This window comes from Aspergillus viridinutans, assembly GCF_018404265.1.
Source record: "Aspergillus viridinutans IFM 47045 DNA, scaffold_1, whole genome shotgun sequence".
Lineage (NCBI taxonomy): Eukaryota > Fungi > Ascomycota > Eurotiomycetes > Eurotiales > Aspergillaceae > Aspergillus > Aspergillus viridinutans.
This window is the reverse complement of record NW_025091217.1, coordinates 3,814,704-3,832,176: the sequence shown is the minus strand read 5'-3', so window position 1 is coordinate 3,832,176 and position 17,473 is coordinate 3,814,704. Positions and strand designations below refer to the sequence as shown.

The 17,473-nt window shown below is 38.2% G+C and overlaps 3 protein-coding genes across 3 annotated transcripts; 1 reads left to right on the top strand and 2 right to left on the bottom strand.

Annotated features, from left to right (window-relative positions):
- Positions 1-82: 82 nt before the first annotated feature.
- Positions 83-1,367, top strand: Aspvir_001084 (uracil-DNA glycosylase; the record flags this gene model as incomplete). The annotated part of the gene is made up of 3 exons (XM_043266214.1): positions 83-453; positions 524-983; positions 1,068-1,367. 3 exons carry the CDS (start codon positions 83-85, stop codon positions 1,365-1,367), a joined length of 1,131 nt encoding a protein of 376 aa, XP_043122149.1.
- A 9,563-nt stretch (positions 1,368-10,930) lies between these two features.
- Positions 10,931-12,765, bottom strand: pdiA (protein disulfide isomerase PDI1; the record flags this gene model as incomplete). The annotated part of the gene is made up of 4 exons (XM_043266213.1): positions 10,931-11,294; positions 11,360-11,799; positions 11,875-12,253; positions 12,392-12,765. 4 exons carry the CDS (start codon positions 12,763-12,765, stop codon positions 10,931-10,933), a joined length of 1,557 nt encoding a protein of 518 aa, XP_043122148.1.
- A 2,267-nt stretch (positions 12,766-15,032) lies between these two features.
- On the bottom strand, positions 15,033-16,930 carry Aspvir_001082 (MFS transporter; the record flags this gene model as incomplete). The annotated part of the gene is made up of 2 exons (XM_043266212.1): positions 15,033-16,720; positions 16,789-16,930. The coding sequence occupies 2 exons, from the start codon at positions 16,928-16,930 to the stop codon at positions 15,033-15,035; spliced, it is 1,830 nt and encodes a 609-aa protein (XP_043122147.1).
- Between the last annotated feature and the right edge of the window lie 543 nt (positions 16,931-17,473).

Genomic DNA, 17,473 nt, shown 5'->3' with positions numbered 1-17,473 from the left:
TACTACTACTACTACCCCTTCATCCTTCTCAAGTCGCGGATCTCAACATTCAAGGTCTATTCACACACGAAGGAAGCGCGTCATGGCTAGTCCGACAGGGCTCAAACGTAATGCTAACCATCTATCAACACCAGCGTGTGATGCGAAGAAGCCCAAGGCCAATGGCAGTATCACGTCCTTCTTCGGTGCCCCTAAGCCCAGGCCTGTCGACGCCAAAACATTGACCGTTTCGACCCCTTCCTCGAACTTCAACAAAGACAAATGGGTGGCCTCATTGACGCCTGAGCAGCAAGATCTCCTGCGACTGGAGATTGATACGTTGCACGAAAGCTGGCTGTCTAAGCTCAAGGAGGAGCTGGTCACACCGGAGTTCTTGGGCTTGAAGCGATTCCTCAAAAAGGAGAAGGAGTCGGGTGCAAAGATCTTTCCTCCAGAGAATGAGATTTACTCTTGGTGCAACTCCTTCCTAGCCATTTCATCCGCGAGACGCGCCGAACTATGTTGCTAATAAGGTCAACCCCAGGTCTCGACATACCCCCTTGGACAAAGTGAAAGTGGTCATCATCGGCCAAGATCCCTATCACAACCATAATCAGGCTCATGGTCTAGCATTCTCGGTTCGCCCTCCCACTCCTGCTCCTCCCTCTCTGGTGAATATCTATACCGGAATCAAAAATGACTACCCTACTTTCCAGTCCCCGCCAAACAAGGGTGGCCTTTTGATACCTTGGGCTGAGCGAGGAGTACTCATGCTCAACACCTGCTTAACAGTCCGCGCTCATCAGGCGGCAAGCCATTCAAACAAAGGATGGGAACGCTTCACTCAAAAGGCCATCGACACCGTCGCTCGAGTACGAACTAATGGAGTGGTTTATCTGGCCTGGGGCTCGCCGGCAGGGAAGCGCGTAGCCGGTATCAACCGGCAAAAGCATTGCGTTTTGCAGTCGGTTCATCCTAGTCCGCTCAGCGCTCACAGAGGTTTTGTAAGTCTTGCTTCACTCCCTCGCCATCATGGCAGACCCTACCGAGCCCCTTTGTACTGACGTGAGACTTCATGCGGAGTCTAGTTCAACAATGGCCATTTCAAAAAATGTAACGAGTGGCTCGCCGAACGCTATGGTCCGGATGGCATCATTGACTGGAGTCTGACCCCGAAAAAGACAGGCGGCCCGCTTGCCACTATCTCGGACCCGTCTCCTGTGATCGACCAGGTGAAGACATCCACCGCGAAACTGCCTGATTCGGATCCTTCCGAAGAGTGCAAAGTTGCTAGCGTGAAACTTATGGACCCTGACGGATCACTTGATGAATTTGACGATGATGTCGATGCACTTGAGGCTCTAGCTGCAGCTGAACCTGCAACATGAGCTGTTGAACATCTGATTTAATTTGGGTATTTCCATTACTATCAATCACCAAGGGGCCGTCTCTGTGATTCCGGCGTCTGCAGCTGTATCAGCGTGTCTGTACCGTAGAAAATTCAAGTGTCCTAAGTTTGTGTTTAGAATTCCTTCCCCCACGCTTTGTAGTATCTCTATACCACGATCTGGAAACGTAGGGTGGAAACTGAATGTATTATCATCATCTCTATTGCTATGTACAGGCAGTCTGGGAAGATGTAGGAAGTCATACATCATGTGATGGATATGTGACAGGTCCCTGCTTTAGACAAAGCCCATCTCAGGCGAAGTTAGAATGGGAAGATGTAGCACCTTTTTAAAGAAAAAGGCCATAAAAATGCAAAACATAAAGGAAGGAATGAATATTAAGATGTTGTAAGGTATAAAGGACAGTTATAAAAGTAAAAAAAAAAAAAAGGAAAACATAAATACATAAAGGTTAAGAAGGATAATTAGCTAGAGCACATCCTATTAAGTACTTATCTCATATCTTTAGATACAGTCTAGACACTAGATAAGTTATAGCTATTATCTTATATCATTCTCTCAATTATTTATACCACTACTAAAAATAGAGAGTTAAAAGATAGCTGCTTAAGATTCCCCCTCATTATATTAACTATAAGTTATATAGAGCTAATTATAGTTATAAGTTCCCTAGCTTTTTCCTAGTACTATTGCTCTACTCATTCTATATTAATAATAATTTATTTTACTACTTAGACCTAGGGGTTAGAGTCTGCCCTTTAGTTATCTATTCTAAGCTATCTCTACTTTATGTTACAGAGGTCATCACTAAAGGACATAGTAGGGTTAGTTAAGAGTATAGTGCTAGTAAGTCTAGGTGCTATAGTAGTTTACCTAGGCAGGTTTAATATTATACCTATTAAGCTAGGGATGGGCGGATCTGATGTGCCTACAGATGTAGCAAGCAGGTTCAACATAGGTGGATCTAATGGGTGTAGGGACACAGTTAGCAACCATCCTATAAGGGCATCAAGATAGTTATTATTTAGGGTATTTAGTAGTTATAAATATTATAGTATAGCTATCTAGCCTGGCATTAGTCCCATAGCTATGCTAGAAGGGTTATTTAACTTTGACTTAGCCTCCTTAATATATTTAATCATGGCGTTAATGTATTCATTACTCAGGCCATTTAATGATATAGGGGGTACTGGACATGAATTAACACTAGTAATCTAGACTATTAAGGTGCCTAGTGTTAAGGTAATAAGCTATGCATTTAATATTAAGGTAATAGGCTGTTTATAGGTATATAAGGTAAATATCTTATCCCTAATTTTAGATATTTTTAATATTATCTTTCTTCCAATATCCACAAGGAGTTTGACAGTTGCTGGTTTCATGACTAGGGAGATATTCTTAATAGTAGGCAGAATATACTCCTAGTCATACTTAATAGGGTTAATGTCTGATAGCAGTGCTTTATACTATATAGTCTTAGATAGTTTAGCTATTAGGTCTATTAGATTAATAAAAAGACTAGACTCCTCTCTTGCAGTCTTTAGCACCTCTACCAGACTAAATAACCATCTAAGTCTGTCCTTATTTCTCTAAGAGCTATCTATCTATATCCTATATAGCTAGTTTATAATAGTGGCACAGGGTGTTCTATAAAGTATATAGTATTCTATAAAAATAAGGAAGTACTATTTAGAGCCTTTATAAATAAAGATAGTTAGGCTAGTTAGCTTTCTACCTAGGCAGATGCCACCTTATATACTAAAGTTAAATAGCTATTTTATAACTCTCTTATCTGCAGTAATTAATTTATTTATAATAATCTTATATACCTACACATCTAAGAGTTTAACATAGCTTAGTAGAATAGGCAGCTTATCTATATATAGCTTAATAATATGCCATATATCTTAGTTATTTACTAGGCCCTCTCTATCTATTAGTGTCTATAGCTGTACATCTAGTATATTAAGTGCCTTTTTTATAAGATTCTTCTTATTAATTACAGATATATTATTATATTTATAATTCTAGTTATTATTCTAGTCGCCGTCTATAATAAAGTAAGAGGCTGAGGAAAGATAATATATTAGATTAAGATAAGGATAAGGTTAAAATAATAATAAGAGAAAGATATATATAGAAGGGAAGATTATAAAGAGAAAAGTAGAGTAAAGTAAGTATTTATACTTATAGAGGATATAAAATATAAGGTAAGGTATTAGTTAAGTAAGGTAAGGAGTAAGCTAAAGATAAGATAAAGTATAGTAAAAGATAAGATTAGTATAACTCTACTTTATCTTTACTTATTTCTAATATTACTTTACTTAAAAGCACTTAAGCAGGTCTAGTATATCTTTCTTTAGATTTACTATTAGTTCTTATATCTCTTCTCTATTACACTATTCTATAAGGCATTAATCCACTAACTAGTATATAATATATTAAATCTTATACTCTTCTTACCTATCCACTATAATTAGCACTGCGTTCTGGATGTCTAGTAGTGACTAACTATATAGGTTATTAGGATGGGCTTATTCTAAGTATATAACTAATATAATTAGATAAATCTTCCAGGTAGCAGGAAGATCTAGTTTATATATAAGTCTACTAACCTTTTATTTAATCCTAAACAGGCCCTATTTTATAGTAGATAGCTTTAATAAGTATAGTAGGGTGTACCCTATATTAGTTCCTTTAGCTAGTTTAATATATACCTAGCCTTTTAGCTTAATAGGTCTGTACTTAGCATTATAAGCTAGCACTATTTTTATATTTACTATATTAATTTAATCTTTAATAGCTATCCTGACATTAATCCTGTATATTATAAAGTTATTATTATTATCTACTAGTATAGAGAGTAGCCAAGGCAGCACCCTATAGAGTATCTTATATAGGCTAATACTAGTTAATATTAATAGGAGTATATTAATAGTCTATTCTACTTCAGGTAGAATAGTGACCTAGGATAATTTATATTATCCTATAATAGTGTATTAAAGAATGACCTCTACTATATTATTTATCTTTTCAGATTATCCATCTAAGTAAGGATTAAACACAGTAGTTATATATAGTTAGACCTTATATCTTTAGAAAAGTCTCATCCAGAAAGCACTAGTAAATTTAGAATTATAGTCTAAGATAATAGATTAGGGGAGTCCCTAGTCCTTAAGGATAGAGTTAAAGAATAAGTTTACCTATTCCTCTATAGTCTATATCTCCTTACTAGAGACTAACCACACTACTTTTAATAGTTTATCTATAATAGTAAGTAGTATATTATAACCCTAGCTCTCTAGAAGTCCTATAATAAAATCTATATAGAGGACCTATAGTACATCTACTAGCTACTTAATTAGTTAAAGCTTACTATATAGTTAGTATTTAGACTTCTTATAGATCCTGCATGTTAGATATCTCTAGATATAGTTATGAAGGTCTCTTTTTACTTATAGTAAGAAGAATTCTAATATAAGTATATTATAGGCTTTATTAAAGCTAGTGTGGCCTTTATCATTATATATTTACTTAAATATTATTTTATTAAATTCTTATAGGATATATAGATATTTATTAAAGGTATAGGTGTTATATAGCAAGCCATCCCTAAGGATGAAGTTATGGTATTAGGAGGTACTATCAGTAGTTAGGATATCCTAGTTTAGCTTATCCTATATCTATCTCTAGATTCTTTATAGAGCATTAGTAGTTAGTATATCCTAATTCTAAATCTTCTATATTCTTTATAGTATATTAGCAGAGAGCTTATTATATACTACTTTATCTTATATCTAGTCCTAAATCTTTTATAGTAGTGGTCAGAATGTTCTATTAGCAGCCAGCTAATTATATACTACTTAGAGAAAGATTTAGTCTACTAATATTATAATAATTATTATATTAAGGACAGCAGGATCTTTAGTAATGTATTAGCATAGCTATAAGGCCTCTTATTTATCTAGTTTCTATAATTTAAATATAGAGACAGGAATAGGAAATCATAATAGGGTGTCTATATTTATATATAATTTATCTTTATAATATATAATCTTTATTTAGGGGAGGAAGCTGTCTAAGAAGAGTGCCTAATAGTTTAGTTATATTAAGTAGCTAGCTAGTTTCCTCTATAGCACATCTACTAAGGCAGAGTAGTCTATAATAACTATAAAGTTACTATCTATATATTAGGGTAGTCTAAGTAATACCTATATAAGGGCTATATATTCTAACTCTATTATAGTATAGTTATATTTAGCTAGTATTAGATATTTTAAAAGGAAAAGAATTAATCTTTTAATACTATCCTTATTAACCTAATATACTATAATACTAAAGCCCCATTCCTTACTTCTATTAATATATATCTTAAATAGTTTAGTAAAGTTAGGGTATACTAGAGTTAGTATAGTAGTAAGCCTTTTCTTAATCTCCTTCTATATATATCTTACATCCTGGATAAGTTTCTTATATATTATATCATCTAGTTTACTATTATTAATTAATATATTTACTACATACTTCCTCCTTATATAACCCTTCTTAGGTCTAGGCTGCAGGCGCAGTATTTTAAGGCAGTATAGTAGATCTATTATAATAGAGAATTATAGAATAAATAACTAATAGTAGTTAAAGAATATAACTCTCTTTTTAAGGCCTTTAAGCATGTCTAGGAATACTATTACCTTAATTACTATAATCTTATCTTCAGTAGTGCTAATCCTAAGTCTGGATACATAGTATCCTAGCATTTTAATAGATAGGTATATAAAATAATATTTAGATAGAGAAAGTATAATGCCTGAGTCCTTAAGTAATATAAGGATTTGGTTAAGGTAGGTAAGGTATTAATCTAGATTATAGCTATAGATAATAATATCATCTATATAGATAAGTATAAAGTCCTAAAGGTATTAGGATAATATCCTCTCTATTTATACTTAAAAGAAACTAGGTATAGTAGCTAATCCTATTAATATAACTATTAGCTATTTATAACCCTAATATCTTATAGTAAAGGCCGTCTTCCATCTGTCCTCTTAATATATAGGTTAGTTAAAGAAGCCTTTAGTAATATCTAGTAAGGAAAAGATTATAGCACTGCCTATTACCCCTAATATATTATCCTAATATAGGAGTAGATAAGCATTCAGAATTAGTTTAGTATTAATATATTATAAGTTAATAACCACCCTTAGTTTCCTATATTAGTATATAACAAACACAGGTAAGGCTATAGGGGAGGATCTATATAGTAGAATATCTTTAAGAAGTCCCTCTTTCTTTATTAAATTAAGAATAGAATCCATCATGTTACAGTCCTAGTTTAATAGAGTAAATAGTATTTATTTTAATCTATTAATATCTATTTCATCCTTAAAAGGGATTAGTATGTTAATACTATTAGTAAACTTACTAATACCAGGCCTAAATAGGTATTTATATTTATCTAAGATGGTTTATACCCATAGCCTGAAATTTATACCCTAATGCTCCAAGACGTCTGTATCTAATATAAGGGTTAGATCTAGCTACAGAGGCTCTATTAATCCTGGTATTAGTATCTTATTAAGGTCCTTAGTAGCTATGTGCAGTATGTTTGCATTATCTATTATAGAGATCTAATTAACTATAGACTATATATAGGCTATATTTCCTAGTATACTAATATATCCTAGTAGTTATCCTTCTTAAATATGGATCTAAGCATCCCCTAGGTTAGCATATAGTAATATTATATTATACACTATAATAAGGGCGCAAGGTAAACTTCTATAGAAGTTATAGTAAGTATCTATTTAGGGTATGGGAGAAAGTTAAAGCATTATAGTATCTTAGGGAATATATATTAAGAACTATACTAGTAGGGTAGTACTGTCCCCTAGCTATATTATTTATAATATAGCTATATAAACACTACATTTCTTCCTAGATGGTAGTTTAATAGATTTAGTGGCAGTGGTACATATCTTATGTCCATTAATATAGATAGTATTCTTAGTGAAGTTAATAATTATTTTATTCTATTAGTATATATCTATACTAATAATTATTCCCTTAGAAAGATTAGGAAGGATATAGAAGTTACCTTATAGTATAGCCTTATTATGATTAATATCTATAAGAGTGATTATTAATTATATAATTTATATAGAGGTAATGGTGTCTTGACCAATCCCTCTTATATATATAATATATAGAGTTATTCTATACTGTGTAAAATATATATTATAAATATCCTAGGATATTATACACAGCTCTAATCCTATATTAATATAGTAACTTTCAGGCTTATGGGTGATATCTAATATAAATGTAATACATAGAACCTAACTATTCTATAGTTATAGTGATTAAGGAGGTTATAGCTAGTTAGGGATAGTGACCTTCTCCTAATATCCTATATTTAGTTTAAGGACTTAGATATTATATTAAAAGTAAGTTCTTCTAATAGTTTAATATCCTTATTATTAATATTATTAACTTCTAATATATTAACCTACTTAGGTTTAGGTTTTTTAGTATAGTTATTATCCTAGTGCTTACTACTATAGTAGTAATATAGCCTAGCTAGTTTATAACCTATAGAATACCTCTAGATGGATGACTTACTATTAGTAGCCTTATTAGTTATTAAGTCTTCCTTAATATCTATATTATTAAGCAGCTTCTTACTAAGCTTAGATAGTAGGTAGTTAATCTAATCCTCCTTTATATAATCCTTTATAAAGGATTATTATTTATACTTAGATTTATACTATTTAGCATCCTAAAGATATCTAGCTCTAGCTTTATTTACCCAGATCCTCTATTTAAACTACTCAAGTATCTCTATTAGAGTTAGTAGAATAAGGCTAGCAAGTCTATAGTCTAGACCTTCCTATAGTTTACTTTTAATAGATTTAGAATTAGTAGTGCCTACTGCACATAGAAGTAAGACCTTCTTTATAAGATAGTCTATAAGGGTTATATTATCTACTTAGGTAAATAAGAAATATAATTTATATACTTTATATCTTATATTAATTAGGTTAGCTATAAACTCATTATCTAGTGCTCTTATCTAGGTATCTAGTAAGTAGGCCATCTCATCCTAAATATTATTAGGTAGCTTAGTATACCAAGTTAACATACAGCCCTTTAGATAAAAAAAAAGTATATTTAGAATAGACTATATGCCCTCTTATTAAGCTATAATCTAAATTCTATATATAAAGAACTTTATATTAGTTAAGGCTAGATTAAAGGTTATAATATTATCTAGCTTAAGTTAGAAAGGCCTATCCACTACCCTGAAGCTATTATTTAAGAAAGAATATTAGAAGCTTTTATAAGGTAGGTTATTATAGGCACCTATCTAGTATCTAGTCTAATATCTAAAGTAGTCCTCCCTTCTATTTATATATACAGAAAGTTCTTCCTCTTAAGGACTATAGTTAGGAAACCCCTAATAATTATCTATATTATTAGCAGTGTAGTTAATATACTTATTATCTTTATAGCTATAGTATCTACTAGTGCTACCCCTATAGTAGTTATTAAGTCTATATAAGTTAGCTCTATTATATATATCTTATAAAGAGTAGCATTCTACTTATGTAGGGTTATCTAGCTAGTTCTTATAGAAATAGGGGGCATTATGAGGGTTATTATTATATATATAGTAGATGTTATAAGTATTATTATATAGTTAAGGGCTATAGTTATAGGGACTATAGATATCTTTAGTAAGATCTTAAGGTCTAGGGACCTAGTATTTATATTTATATTTAGTCCTAGCTATAGATGCTTATTTAAGTTATTATATCCTCTTAGTAAGGGCTTATTAATCCTTAATAGCTTATTTAAGCTAGAAGATATATTCTTCTATATATTAGTCTCTTTTCTACTTCTGTATAGTATTAAAGTAATTAGTAATACTAATATTAATACTACCTCTATAGCTAAGAGTATTAAGGTCTAGTAGGTTATATCTATCTACTTAGTAGTTAGGACCTATCCTAAAATCTTTTATTATAGTAGGTAATATATTACAGAGCATCCTAAAGTATTTAGATAAGGAAGTACCTAAATATATCTCTATATATAGTTTTTCTATATATTTATAGCCTATTATTAATATAATACCTAATGCTTTAGCAACATTAACTACTATAATATATCTATTAACTAAATCACTAAATTTAGGGGAGTTATTCCTATAATTCTAAAGCTATATAATTAATATAGCAGAATGTTTATATTACTTTATAGTATATAATTCTTTTAAAATCTTAAGTTAGCTCTTAGAAAGTAGCCTAGTAACTAAAGGCCCCTCTGTAGATTCCTCTAGTTACTAATCTAGTTTAAGCAGGGTTTTATCCCTTATTTAGGTAATGATGATATCATCACCTTTAAGGGATTAATATAATTCTAGCATAGAGAGATGGTCTTAGTCTATATCTTTAAGAGAGTAGCTCATTAGGCCTAATCTAGAGGATTATCTATTATATATCCTAGTATAACTAGACCCAGCTCTAGATCCTATACTATAGACATCTTCTATTAAGGCAGACTTCCCTTTACTAAGAGAGGGAAATATATTCACTATAAGTTAGACCTTCTTCCTTTAGTAAGCTAGTGTTAATTATCACACAGGAGAGTTAATAAGATATTAGGCATAGAAGGAGGAAGTTTATTAGATAAAGTTAGTAGGTATAGGCTATTAGCTAGTCTTAGTAGAATAACTTAACTATCAGTTAAAGCGCCCCAGAGAATGTCTTATCAGACCAGATGTCTTGTCTAGCTAGTTTATAATAGATAAGAGGGGAAGAGAAGGGTTAGCACTAATCTATAGATTATAGTAGAGATTATAGTAGAGTATTACTATGTCATCTTCCTAAGTAGAATATAAATAGCATCTAATCTCATAAAGTTATCAGCACAAAATCCACTGCAGACATTACTTTAATTTCATAGAGGTTAGAAGAGGTTAGTGCTCCTGGTTAGATAGGAGATATGCTACTAATTTATAGTATCTCTATACCACAATCTGGAAATATAGGGTAGAAACTGAATATATTATCATCATCTCTATTGCTACATACAGGCAGTCTGGGAAGATGTAGGAAGTCATACATCATGTGATGGACATGTGACACGCTTCCCTTGACTGCCAGGTCTTCAGGCTGACTAAGAAAGTTCCCCCCCCCTCACCCAACCCCACCAACTTATCCTGTTGACGAGTGTCAAATGAAGATGTTGTAGCATGGCGTTCTACAAGTGTGGGTACCTCGGTTGGTCAAGTCGGCGAGCGTAGCGAAAGTGTTGCTGACAGAAGACTTGCGGCTCTGTTGCGGCTCTTACCATATTCATTTTGCTAAGCCACATATGGTTAAATAGAATTAGTATCAAGAGGGCAATTGTCTGCCGGGCAGTGAGGTTTCTGGGATGGCCAGCTCAAGAAGCTGAGGAAAAAGTGAAATCTGCTCGGGGTAGGATACAATCATGATGTTTGAAATTCGGATACTAAAATAAAGTCCTTCGGCTAAAGTAGTAGTCTACAATTCATCATGGTCGTCGCCCTTCTCGTCGCCAGCAGCAGCAGAAGCTTCAGCCTCGGTGGATGTAGCCGAAGGGGAAGCGGTATCAGCCCCTTCTTCAACCTTCTCTGAGGCAGCCTCAAGAGCGTCGACCTTGTACTTGCCGTTCTCCTTGATGAAGTTTGCCAGATCCTCGACGGTACGAGAGCCAGAATACTCAACGGGAGAATCCTTAGCACCGGCGGGATAGAGTTTGATGGTAGGGAATCCGGTGATGGAATCAGGAACGTCGTTGGCAGTAGCATCGATCTTGGCAACGGTGACCTTATCTTTAAAATCACCAGTATAGAGAGCCGCTAACTCCTCATACTTGGGGGCCAGACTATGAAAGACTCGTCAGCTCACCTTCCATCCCAGCTTTTTGGTAGGAGGACGGGCAACACTCACGATTTACAGTGTCCACACCACGGGGCGTAGAATTCGAGAAGAACATCCTTGTCGTTATTGATGACAAGATCCTGGTAGGAGTGAGCCACCACGACTGTAACGGGTCCTTCTTGGGGTTCAGGAACAGGCTCAGACTTGATGCTGGGCTCAACCTTGCCATCAAGGACATCTTGGATGAACTTCTCGATGTCTTTGGCATTGATTTCCTTGGACTGGTCGTAAGGGTACTTGGCGTTCTTCTCCGGATCCTGGATAGCGAAAGCGGGGAATGTCTGGGGGTCAAGGTTGAGGTTTCCGGCGTGGGCACCGAACATCTTGGCATCAATAGTGGCGATGTTGATGGCTCCCTTGTGCTTCTCAGCAATGGGCTTGAATTCCTCCGCATACTGATCACGCTCCTCCTTGGTCTCAGCGAAGATGTACGCGAGAGGGATACCGGCCTAGAACACAGTCCAGGTTAGCTGGTACAGTTAAGGCAGATTAATTGTTTCCGATCATAAGAGACAAGAACATACCGTAATATAGTTAGAGTAGGTCTCGGGGCCAATCTCACCCACAAGAGGAGTGCTGGCAGTTTTCACCCAGCTGAGGATCGCTTCCTGGTCGATCGCTCCATCGTAGATAGCCTTCTTCTCGTCAAAGTCTTTGTAGAGCACAATTGAGGGTTGCTTGACACCCTCCGCTTTGGCAATAGCTGAGTCGCTGGTCGCGGCAAAGAGGTAGTTGTCTCTCTGAGATTCAGCAAAAGACGTGAACACATCATTGGCAGCCTTGTCGTCGGAGGCAAAGTAACCAATGACCACAATCTTGTCCATGGTCTTGATCTCCTCGAGGTTCTCTTCAGTGACAGTTGAGACGGCCGGGAGGGACTGTTTGATCATGTAGGAGACAATTCTTTTTAAGCAAGATTAGTCAATGATGCAGAAGGCGGCTAGGAACCGGAAGGCAAGGCCGTATCGAAGGGGAAAGCAGAGCACAGATGATCAGGGACGAGGGTTGATAGAGGCGCGCGCTGGGAGTAGTGAAACTTACGAGTCAGCCTGGCGAGCTCCCTGGTAGGGCTTACTGGAATCGGGGCCGCGGAAGATCTTGAGAGTAGGATAGCCCTCGACGCCATTTTCTCTGCACAAGTCCTCTTCCTCAGTGCAATCGACCTTGACCAAAGGGATATCTTTTCCCTTGAGCTCAGTAGCAGCCTCTTCATATTTGGGAGCTAGAGCCTTGCAGTGGCCGCACCAGGGCGCATAGAACTCGGCCAGCACCAAGTCATGCTCTTTCATAAAATCCTTGAACGAGTCTTTGGTCAAAGAGACAACATCGGAAGTGGTATCAGCTGTCGCGTCAGCAGCAGAGGCTACCGCGCTAGCCCCGAGAAGGCTTAAGACCCAGGGAGCAAAAGATCGCATGATATAGAAAAGTTTCGGAAACAAACGAAACGACGATTAATGGGATAAATCAAGACCAAAGATGAAGATCCTCTTGTAAATAGCTGCAGACCCAATCTAGTCCTGCTCGACTGAGGAGTTGAGAGTTGGACAAGGATGAATCTCAGTCCGGGTTGCTACCCTACAGCTTAAAGGCAGAAATGAGAACGATGGGAAGAGCACGGCAGAGGGAGAACAGACGATTCAAGAGGTGAGCGGCCCCGTTAAGTACAGGTATGGAGAAGAGTTGAGGACAGTTTGTTCTTTCTGCAGTCAGCTGGCTGTTTGAGCTCTGTGAGTGGCTCCGCTCATCCGCCTAAACAGTGAATCCTGCAAGGGACTCGTAAAATCATAGGTAAATACCCCGTAAATAATAAGATAGCTGATAAATCATATCCAGCAAGGTAACAACCTAATAATACGTACCCATAATACACATAATACCCACCTCGGAACCCATAGATACCTTAAGGTAGGGCCATAGATCCAAAAAGTAGGTAAGTTTTCGACCAAGAATGTCCCGCACCCCAAGTCCTAGGTACCAGTAAGAGTCTTTGATAGATACACCATACTCCGTCCCTCCGTCCTCTATAACTTTCATTATCGCTATATACATGCTGTACGTACTTCACAAGACAGATAAGGTAGCTGCCTAGTATGTACTTCGGTACCTCTGCTCTAGGTACTCTTTCCATTCCCCTGCATTTTCTTTGGTATCTGGATTTGTATCAGCTAGAGACAGGCACACCTGATAAAATAACAAACCTACCTTATTGAAGTACCTAAGGTACCTGAGGTACTTTACCGCGTAATTTATTACAACTCTACCTTACCTAGGTACCTTACCTTAGGATAGGGACCTGCGCCATACATTGGATGGAATCAAGTACGGTATCATTACCCGGAGGTATTGTCTCCTCAAGTTTGTTAAGCTACCTTACCTAGGTACCTTCATCATGGAACCAGAAGGTTGTATTCGGTATGATTCATTTATCAATCTGCTTCTAAAACATAGTTTCTGACTCCTATACGTACTTAATCAATATTCTGAATATCAACAGGTAGGTAGTACAAAGTACCTATAACTGGATAGAAGCACAGAGTAGTAAGGCACTTGGTAAGTATAAAAGTACCTAAAGTACCTTAGTTAGGTGCCTGGGCCTGAACTACCATATTTTGACGCTGTGAGTTGGTTGAATACGGAGTGCTGCTCCATAGACATTTACTCGCTCCCCACCCCAAACAGGATTGCAACAGCAGCTTCATTACCTTTATCAGTTAATAAAAATAGTCAAACCCTCGGAAACCAGGGAACGGTCCTTGACCTTGAGGGTGGTGACTAAAAGTAAGTAATAAACTAATTTAACACACCACAAGCTTATGCACTGTTGGAAGCTCGTGTAAGGAGTGTGATACCTACAGATTCCAGACTGAATTTGCCAGATAAGTTTATATTCAGAGCGGCGCCTGGCTGCCATGGAGTAGAAGATGTTACTTAGGTTGTTATGAGGCAGAATGATGATATTTCGTGGTTCGCTATACAAAATTAATGAGTCGATGTCGATCCAGTCAATCATCCACACTATTGAGGTACTTCCTCATTCTTGATGCGATTTCTAAGCCGGTAAGTTGATCCCCGGCAAATCATAAATGGAGGCCAAGAACACCTGTACCTCACTGCCTCCTGATGGGTTAGAACTGTGAATAGATAACGTTTGATTCTCCACTAAAGGGAGTAAACGGAATTTGTATGAGCAGAATGAATAGGTGTCTTTGCCTGGACGGTCCTCAGTAAACCAGTCATTTTCGAATATTGCGGTTGACACAATGAATGAATTTTGGCCATCCTTGGGCCGGACTTCCTTAACCAAGTGTATGGTTCATAATACTCTCTACATGGCTTGGAGTTCTTATGGGAAATTTACACTTCTGTCGCAGAGTATGGTAGCATAATGGCACGTCCAAAAGCGCTGAAAAGTGGAAATATCGCCTTTTCTAGTAGTATAAAGCTTCGAGGTGCTGGCTTGTAAAGCTATGTAGTTCACTGTGTCATTTGCACTCCAAGTTAGTGCGTACTCTGTCCTATCCGAGAGAAAGAGACTGAGACAACGATTGTAGAGAGGGAGAGAGAAGCAAGTTCCTAGCCAACGAGGCTAGCCGTGTTCCAATAAGTGTTGACCGAATCGGCTTCCTTCATAAGCGTAGCTCTGCTGGGCAAATCTAATGATCGCTTAGAAGATCAATAGTACCTATAGCCCACTTGGCTGGGCGCGATCCTCGTGTCCTGGAAGCGTTCCGTAGGTTTGAGCGCCTGATGGCTGCAATTCTGCAGCAAGAGCAAGCGCATCTCTCTTCCCTCGTTCAACATCCACAAGTAGCATTAGCGGCAACGGGAGAAATATCAAAACTGCAAGAAACACAAATGCAGGCCGTATTTCACCGTAGCGATCGGTGATGATGCCGACAATTGCAGGCCCGAAAATGCTCGACCCTTTGTCAGTAATTGCATAGAGAGCATAGAATGCTGCTTCGTTGCCAGGAGGAATCAACTCTCCGAAGAAACTGCGGCAGTAAGAGGATAGGCCGCCCATGACAAGCCCATACACAATTCCGAGTGGGAACATCTCCCACGGCTGCTGGAGGCCCAAAAATCCGAGGCTCTTGATTGCTGGAATAAACCCCAAAAGACCATAGAGAGGCACTAGCTCGAATAAGAGAATGCATGCAATGATTGTTTGTGACGCACTCAGATTGAATACTCGCGAGACACTACTCCAAGAAAACGCCCCCAAGACACCGGCCATCATTGCAATCACGTTGATAAGTCCCAAAGCCGCGGGTTGCATACTGAGTTGTGTCTTTGCGAAGAGTACCGCAGTCCCGCTGACGGTGGCAATTCCATCACTGAGAAGAAACCAAGCCGCGAGAAACAGTAAGATGTCTTTGAGATGACGTGTCCGCACTGCTGTCCGATAAAGCGACTTCCAGGCATATGCCATGTAGCCGATCCAAGAGCGGGTGTGCTTCCCTTGATGAGTGGTAGTCAATGGTGGGCCTGGGCGAGATCGCAGCCAGAGCGCGGCTGGTATTGTGAAGATAAACCACCAGAGCCCGATTAGAAACAGTACGAGACGCAGGGAGAAGGTAGTTTGGTTGGTAGCGACGACGACGAGGATGCAGATGATTTGTAGGATAATCGCACCGATGTAGCCAATTCCAATTCCAAAAGAAGATATCCGAGTTGATAGCTTCAGCTCTTGCGAAACTGTAATGGTAGCTGCAGGACGCATGTCCGTCGCAGCGTTTTCGCAGTTTCCCTGATGGGCATGAAGCAGGGGCGAGGTGGCGTTAGAGTCAATGCCATGATCAATATCGTTTGTGGGATCAGAATGACCTTCTTCGGCGCGAGAACCATCCAAAGCAGGGGGCGGTTCGCAAACACCCCGAAGCACAGAAGGATGATGGCGCACCAACAAGGGTAGGAATGAATTCAAAAGCACAAAGGAGGCTCCAAAGCAGGTGTTTGCAATTATCGCAATCACTGACCCCACAATATAGATCTTAGGCACCACACCCAGAAAGAGCATTGTGGAGACCGAGCCAATCACAGCGAAAGCCACTAGAAGCAGCTTTCGATGTCTTCCATGGTCTGCGGCTCCTGACATTGATATGATCAAGATGGCTTGAATAAAGACACTCACCGAGAAGGTATACATTGCGAAACTTGCAGTATTTATCTCGACACCGAATATGTAGACCACACACTGGTTTACCACTGTTGGTTCTCCGGCATCATATCTTGAAGAAAGCGTCCACTGGGCTTGTGTGGACGTCTTCGATGGACCATTCAAGGTAGCACTGCAGGGAGTCACCTTATCGGATAAAAGAACACCACGGTCGCGAGCCATTTGCTCTAAGGTAATGGGGAGGAAGGAGCCTGTGGTAAGTGTCAACTTTAGGAGCGAATGAATGCGAGCGAAGGTCCGATGCCAGACTTCTGCATACCCATAGCGCAGACCGTAAATACCTCTGCTGCCCAGCCATAGCTATACCATCCGGCGAGTTCTTTTTTGCTGGTAGGCCGAGTATCATCCCCAGGGTATTGCGGCCGCGTCATGCTCGTTTCGGTTTCATCGCCAGCCCGCATATTGACGCCAACTTGAGACACGCGATAGCATTATATAAAGGGTCCGGTTGTTCGAAGTAGTTGCTTCCTCAACAGCTTCAGCCGTAATTTGTATCTCTATATCATGATATTTAAGCGTTAGGCACGTAAGAAGAGGAATAGCCAGCCTACCAGAGTAGAAAGCAATGGTTTCCGACAGACCGACAACCTAGGCACATGGAAAAGGTGTCAGCAGGCGATAGGAATGGGCTCTCCAAAGCGTTGCTTGACCATACTAGTAAATCATGCAGGCTGGGTAACATCAGACAGTGCGTGAGCTCCACTGGACGTTGGATAAAGTCGAATAAGGAGCCTTTACCAAAGAATTATTTGGGGTATTGCAGGAACGACATAAGTTAGGTTCCCTAATTAGTGGACGAACATAGTGCTAAGGCAAAGTAATCACTATGGGGAATAACGAGTAAAGACTCTTGTGTCGTCCAGTGTATCTCGCACACGTTACCATCGTCATCACCTGAGGATCAATAGACTTGAGCTCCTTACCTCAGTGGCAGCTTACCTTAT